This window comes from Carassius carassius, chromosome 20 (assembly GCF_963082965.1).
Source record: "Carassius carassius chromosome 20, fCarCar2.1, whole genome shotgun sequence".
NCBI lineage: Eukaryota > Metazoa > Chordata > Actinopteri > Cypriniformes > Cyprinidae > Carassius > Carassius carassius.
Window position 1 is genome coordinate 30931553 of NC_081774.1, and position 7838 is coordinate 30939390.

The window sequence follows — 7838 nt, forward strand, 5'->3', positions numbered from 1 at the left end:
CATCCAGCAGCAACCCAGTTCCTTTTTGATTGAGGTTCACACAGCACTGTATCAGTAGCTGATGCTATAGGGAAATACAATTTTCCATAAATACTGATGCCCTATTAAACCAAACCAATGTCTCACACTGGCCTATGGGATTGGAGCGTGCCAAATATTTTAATAAATATTTTAATGCTATCTTGCACATCAATGGTTGGCTTGATATTTTATTTTACTCATGTTAATTGGGTAAAACTTAGAATTGGGTAAAACTAGTTTAGGTTCCAGTTCTCACTATTATTCAGTCTCTTATAGCATGCATATTGCTAGCATATCGTTGTTTATTAGTACTAATTAAATTTAAATTAAATTAAATTTATGCATTTAGCAGCGACTTACAGTGCTTTCAGGCTATCAATTTTTACCTATCAATTGAGCTACAGGAACAAATAAAGCACATTTTAATGCCTTATTCTGCATGATCATATTATAGATCCTTTAATCCTACCCAGTAGTACATAAACTATTTATAAGCAGCGAATGAGGAGTTTAATGAGGCAAATGTCATAGTTAATAATTTGTTAATAGTGAGAACTGATCCCCAAACTAAAGTGTGACCATTAATTGTTTACAATTTGTTTTAGTACTTTTTACTTTGATATATCTCACTATGTTGTGTCCATTGGAAATGTTGCACCAGGGGCTTTAGAGAAATAGCATTTCTTCGCCTCTTTATACTTAAAGAGTACTTATACTTTTATACTTTATATAAAAAAGCTCTCTTATCTTGAATATAAAGCGGTACTAACACCAAAACCTCAGCATCTTTCTCATTCTGACATTGTTCAACCGGAAGACAAGAAGCCCTGGAATATATACACCTTCTGCAGGAAACAAAATTCCAGTGATCCAGTCATTATCCTTCTGTGATCCATTGAGGAAGAGTACAGATACATTCACTCGTGGATGCATTGTTTCAAATGTCTATCCTTGAGTGGCCCTAATGTAAGGGCATGAGAGCTGTCTTTTCTCCCCTGGGAGATTCCACACTGAAGCCACTTTTGATGTGACAGGCTGCCCTCACTGTAAGGAAAATGATTCTCAGGATGCTGCTCTCTAAGCTTGCTCTTGTTATGAAAGATGCTTCATAGGTTGTCCCACTGCCTTCATAGGTTGTCCCACTGCCTTCATTTTCCTGTTTTCGTGAACTGCGGAGGAAGAGCAGTCGAGCCATGAAGTAGAGCAAGAGGGTTTAAGTGAAGAGCTCACATCAGCTCAGGTATCTTGTGCTCCTTACTCCTGAATTTTGCATCCTACCCAATTATTTTCACTCGAGCTGATCTCCACCCCTGCTTAGGAGATTGTGATTTGGTCACATTTGGCAGATTGGGTGATAGGGGAGGATGTCATGTCACTGGCAACCTGACAAAGAAAGATTGTCCAGCATGGCAGAGGAATCCCCCCTTCCTTATCAGAGTGAACTGGAGGGGTCAAGAATCCGACACAAAAATCGACAAGCTTGGCCTTGAGTGCTCTGTTCAGGCCGAATCTGTTCATAGCCATCTATGGTCTGGCCACCACCACAAAGCCACCTCACAGAGACCTGCTCCATTCTCCCTGTAGGTGCACAAAGAGCTGACAAAAAGCTGTATTGGATTTGTGTCCTGCTTTTACAATGTTGGACGGCGCTGTCTGCTGGGATATGACAAAAGACATGGACAAGAATGACTACAAACCGGAGCATTAGTGTTGCAGGTGACAAAGATGACAACGGAGCCTATCGGCCACACAATGAGGAGACTCATTTTCTCTGACTGCTATCTGTGGTTAAATTTAAAAGACTGTGAAAGCTGTGCTTTTAAATGCTCCTAAATGTGATCAGTGACTATAGCAGGATTTACACAGAGATTCCCAGCAGCAAAAAAACTTTGCAATGTGGCATGTTATACCAAAGGAATACAGCTTGACCTCTCACCTCGATCAGACTCTTTGTGTTCTCACCAACCAGCAAAGACATCTGTTAGCTTTGCCCCAGACTTTCAAAAAGAGCCTGAGCCAGCTGTCTATCTTATCCAAAGATGTGTGGACTCTGTCCAATTGAAAAACCTGATAAACAGTACTGCTTCTCACCTGGTGTGCTAAGAGGAGTTGTTCTTGTCGATGTTCTGCATGAGCCGGCTCTTAAATGTTCAGGGCTTGCGTTTTCTTATCCCTCCTCATTTCAGAATGGCGAGGTAGACTGATGTGTTATGACTCTTCAGGATTGTCCATGTGCAATAAAAAACCAAAAAGGGCATTCCTCCTCTTCTTACACTTACACAAACTCACACAGCATGTCATGGATTTCTTATTGTTCTTTTAAGGTGAAATTCCTTTGCTGTTTCTTCAAGGTAAAGGGTATCTGACACACTCACCTTAACTAAAGTGCGACATAAACTCATTAACATTTTTGTTCCCTGTGTGAGGCCTATTATAGCACTTTCCCAACAGGCAATGGGTTTATAATGCAATCTGATCTGCCTCAACAGTTAGGTGTTGCATTGTGCAACAGGCTACTTTCATTGCCTTATGTGGTGCTTATTTGGCACCAGTAATCTAATGTTGCTTTGTATAATATTAATAAGCACTGGTGAAAGATACATCATGCAAATGTGCTGGGACACATCATCAGTAATGTACCTTGGGGTCACTGGGTGTTTCGGGTTTTTAACATCATGCAACCTTGCCCAGACGACCCGGCCGAGACCCCGCACTGTGTCCCAGCAACATTGCCTACATTTCTGCACCATTGATACAAAGCCATTTAGGTGCTTTTTGTGACTTTGCCTTTCTCTTTGCTTTCCTGGTGATGCCTAGTAGTGTAAATGTAACCTGCCAGTTATTCCTCAGTCAATTCTGAGGATTTTGGGCAGCTTTATATAGGGTGAGAGCTGCTTCCATTTGGCATGCTTGAATGCCACTGGCCAGTCCAAGACACTGGTGTGATTCAATAAGGCTGCAGGATTTTTGGAGAAAGGTAGTTTCCCATAACACCACATCTTGTTTCCTCATCTCACAGGTAACCCCTCACATTATCTTTCGAAACTTGTTTTAAATGATCCTTCATCCTGCACATTATCCTTGTGCATTTCAACTTTTAAAGGAGTCGAGTTACACATAGATTGTATCTCAAAACCAAATGAAGGTGAAATAGGAACACATGCTTTTAATCAATATGTGCTGAATCGATTTTACTTTATCCTTCAAGATTGGCTGTAAGGTGGCTGTGACTCTCTTCTTGTACTTCTTGGCGACTAATTATTACTGGATTCTGGTGGAAGGCCTGTACCTGCACAGCCTTATCTTCATGACCTTCTTCTCAGACAGGAAGTACCTTTGGGGCTTTACTCTGATTGGCTGGGGTGAGTAAACAGTCTTCTTCATGTAGACTCATGTCCAATACACCTCACTAGGGCATAACTATTCTGCTTCTGTCTACAGACACCAAATCATCCAAAAGATTTCATTCAAGCTTTCTCCTGACATCTTCTCCAGTTGATTTGAAATAGGCTATCAACTGGGCTATCAATTTGTGTAACAAACAGATTTTTCATTTTACTCTTGAAGAACAGCAACAGTCATTTTGAGGTATTGCTAACTGTTTCCAGTGCAGCACAGTGGCATGTGCTATATCTTTTGGAGACAGCAGCAAATGTGTCTGCTTTTGTGGATATACTTTGGACTCCACTGCTCCTGCATTGTACACACTGTGCGGAAAAGTTGGACATGCACAGCGCATACAATGTGGATGCTGTGGAGCTAAGCCACTTCTCTGTTGCTAATACCAGTGTTGCAGAGCAAAGGCTCAACTATAGACCTTTTTTTCTGCATGGACAGTACTTCAGATGTATGTAAATGGTTTGCCAGAATTTTCACCACCACCAACCCAACAATGCAATACAATATTATAAAAAAATATTATTATTATTTTTGTTGTTGTTGTTTACAATACAATAACAAATAAAATGATTTATTAGTTTAATTACTTGCAATAATCACAGAAGATTATACAGAAAAAAAGCCCTGAGGGTTCTTCTGTAAGTAGCAGTTTGAAAGTAAAGGTGACTAAAGGTTTTACTAAACCGGTTTCATTAAACAGGTGTTCCTGCGATGTTTGTGACCATCTGGGCTAGCGTGAGAGCCACTCTTGCTGACACTGAGTAAGTGTTTGTTTGAAATCGTTTGCCAATATTAGCATGTGTACATTTATACAGGAATGCAATATTAATTCAGCTTGTTGAACAAATCAAATATTCTCTATGTGGTAAATAATATATGCATGTGCAGGACTTTTGCATAAGACTCTAGACTCTAAGTAAAACACAGTATCTTTTGTACACTATCTATTACATATTAATAGGATGTCTGGTTTGAGCTTTCTAAAAGTGACTGATCTGGTTTATTATCTACAGATGCTGGGATTTAAGCGCAGGAAACCTGAAATGGATAGTGCAGATTCCTATTCTGACAGCAATTGTTGTAAGTTTCCATAAATAAAAATGAAAAAGAAATTCATAAGTAAGCATTATTTAGGCATAATTCTATTTATGAAAAATGTTTTTATATTTTAAAGTCATGAGAAGTGTAAACTCTGTCATCTGTGTACACATTTGACAAAGTTCTGTTGAGCTTTCACATGTGTCTCAAGTAAATTGCAAATATTATATTTATTTGTCTATCAGGTCTTTTATTGTGAATGCAGTTATTTCATGTGTCTGTTAGTTATATGTCTCAATTATGATCTATTAAATTAGTGTATATACTTTTCCCCCCAAAGGTCAATTTTTTGTTGTTCCTGAATATAATTAGAGTCTTGGCAACAAAACTTAGAGAAACAAACGCAGGAAGATGTGACACCAGACAACAGTATAGGTAAGAATTATTTATTTTGTTTTTGTTGTTGTTTATCATGGCTGCTTTTATTTGTTCAAAAATACAGTATGTAATACAGTATAGAGTAGTAATATTACTATTTAAAATGGCTGATTTCTGTTCAAATTATTTTTTATTTATTGTATATATTTTTTAATTTATTGTCTTATATTTAAAAGTAAATAATGATATCAATGTTAAATGATCCTTAAGAAATCAATGTAATTTGCTGAAGTGGAAACCATAACCTTTTTTCCCCCTCAAGATTCGCTGAAGAATAACCTTTATTTCATTTTCTATTCTATCTGTGTTCTTTTTATTTATTTTATTATTTAAAAGTCCTTGCTACATGTACTGTGTTTAAGCTAACTGAGACTTGTTATACTACTTGGGTATCATTGCTCTTTTGTTGATTTTGATTGCTTCCACTGTCCTCATTTGACTGAATGTAATGTAAATGTAAATTTGATATATAAATCTTTTCTTTTTTTAACAGATTAATGATCCTCACTTAAATAAAAGTGTCAAACACTTAAAAAAAATTAAATAATATAAAATAATCCTATTGACGCCAAACAAATCCTTTGGTTGTTCATCTTTTTGTTTTCTTTTGCCTTATGCCACAGAAAGCTGTTAAAATCGACGCTGGTCCTCATGCCGCTGTTTGGGGTTCACTACATTGTGTTCATGGCAATGCCCTACACAGAAGTGTCTGGGGTGCCGTGGCAAATCCAGATGCATTATGAAATGCTCTTTAACTCATTCCAGGTAATATTTCAAAAAAAGACAATTAAAATTGTACAAAAGACACCAAAATATTTGATTATTACTTGTATAATTACTGTATGCACTATTTTCCAGGGATTCTTCGTTGCAATTATATATTGCTTCTGCAATGGAGAGGTAAGAGAATTTATTGCAATTGTGTGAATATGTAATCAATAAAAAGCAACTGTAATCTGATTCTGAGTATTTTAAAATGGAATCTAATTATTTTTAGTATCTGTTTGCATAATCCAGATTACATGTAATCAGTTACTTCCCAGCTGCTTGTTTTATTCACACATGTGAGCCTGGAGCACCAAACCAGTCTGAAGTCTCTGGGGTATACAGTATTTGTAACAATAGACCACAATACATTGTATGGCTCGAAATTATCCATTTTTCTTTTATTCCAAAAGATCATGTTCCATGAAGATATTTTATACATTTCCTATCATAAATATATGAAAACTTAATTTTTGATTAGTAGTATGCATTGCTAAGAATTCATTTGGACAACTTTAAAAAATGATTTTCTCAGTATTTCGATTTTTTTTGCTCCCTCAGATTCCAGATTTTCAAATAGTTGTATCGCGGTCAAATAATCATAACAAACCATACAGCAATGGAAAGCTTATTTATTCATTCATTTATATATCTTAATGGCTAGTTTTGTGCTCCAGCGTCACAAATGCTCTCATTCTTATCACACTTTAGGTCCAAGCAGAAATCAAGAAGTCCTGGAGTCGGAGGACGCTCGCTCTGGACTTCAAGAGAAAAGCCCGGAGTGGCAGTAACACGTACAGCTATGGACCCATGGTGTCTCACACCAGTGTCACTAATGTGACCGCACGGGGCCCTCTGGCCCTGCACCTCACCACCCGCCTGGGGCCCGTCTCCCTCAACGGCCACCGAAACCTCCCGGGATACGTGAAGAACGGCTCGGTCTCTGAGAACTCAATCCCGTCCTCGGGACACGAGCTCCATACACAAGAGGAAGAACCTTCAAAGAGCTTCCAAGTGGAAAAAACCATCCCGGTGGTGGAGGAGGAAAGAGAAACAGTCATGTGACTTCACAAACCTTAATAAAGACCAAGAAAAATGTCGAAGGATTAGATAGTCCTTTGTTTCTCAGGATTTCCTCACAATTAGGGTTGTGAGTCCATTTAAGATGTACAGTCGAGCCGAATGGACCAGATATGATCCGTGTCTTTAAAATGAGCCACAATGTTCTTGCAAGACTGGAAGCTACAACAGGCACCAGGCCACCTTCACCAGCAGCATTCGGAGAATGAGAACAGATTTTGGCTTCAAAAATTGTGGTGAATGCATTGTGCAACAGTGAGTTTGCTTCAGGGTCAAGTCATATGAAATATATGGCACTGTGGACCGTGAATTGTAAATAAGAGACTCATATTTCAAAGATGTTTTTGATCAGCACTATTATAATGTTACTTACAGATGCGACTGCCAGTAGGGACACTCTTTGTATTATGATAGCAGGTTTGTGTTGGTAGAATGTCATATTTATATGTCTTTAAGTCTTGAGCGGCTGTGTCTTGTTTATCCATGTGTTTAATCAGTAGATTTGCCAAATCTTGCCAGACTGTCTTTTTTCTTCATGAGTGAATTCCCTCAGAATCTGTGTAGACTTCTACAGTACAAGCTTGCATTATTGCCAGTGATGATGACGTGATTGTTGCCAGTGGTGAAACGTCCAAGATTTTTGTTATTAGGACCAACACATACTATACTAGGCATTAAAGAAAAATTCTGTCCACGTTTTTTTCTTTTCAGGATCGTTTTTGGCTGCCTTAACCATTGCGGTTTAGCATAGTTTATAATACTGTTTCCATTTTATCACTGAGACCATTCACATTGTCTGATCATGCATGAGCCATTATTCTTAATAACAAGGTGATATGAGACGTCATTCATATCTGACGCACAGACAGTGCAGGATGAGTTATTCATCAGCAGACCTTTAGTACTTAAAGTGAAGTGTGCATTCACATGTTTAACCCTACAGTAACAGCACTATTGCATTATATAACACATTCAACAGGAATGATTCAAATATTTTCATACCGATGTTGTTTTAAATAACGTATTAAAGAAAATGATTATACTGCCTTACAAAATATCCTTTGGTAGCAGCCAGTATACCTTTCATTTCCTTTATA

The 7838-nt window shown here is 37.9% G+C and overlaps 1 protein-coding gene across 1 annotated transcript in view; it reads left to right on the plus strand.

Moving 5' to 3' along the window:
* The window catches only part of pth1r (parathyroid hormone 1 receptor), a 79805-nt gene extending 72282 nt beyond the window's left edge, over positions 1-7523 (plus strand). Inside the window, exons 7-13 of the mRNA XM_059500986.1 lie at positions 3230-3383; positions 4121-4181; positions 4434-4500; positions 4799-4893; positions 5520-5661; positions 5755-5796; positions 6373-7523. Coding sequence (XP_059356969.1) covers positions 3230-3383; positions 4121-4181; positions 4434-4500; positions 4799-4893; positions 5520-5661; positions 5755-5796; positions 6373-6726 — 915 coding nt within the window. The 3' untranslated portion in view covers positions 6727-7523. The remainder of the gene's footprint in view (positions 1-3229; positions 3384-4120; positions 4182-4433; positions 4501-4798; positions 4894-5519; positions 5662-5754; positions 5797-6372) is intronic.
* Positions 7524-7838: the final 315 nt, after the last annotated feature.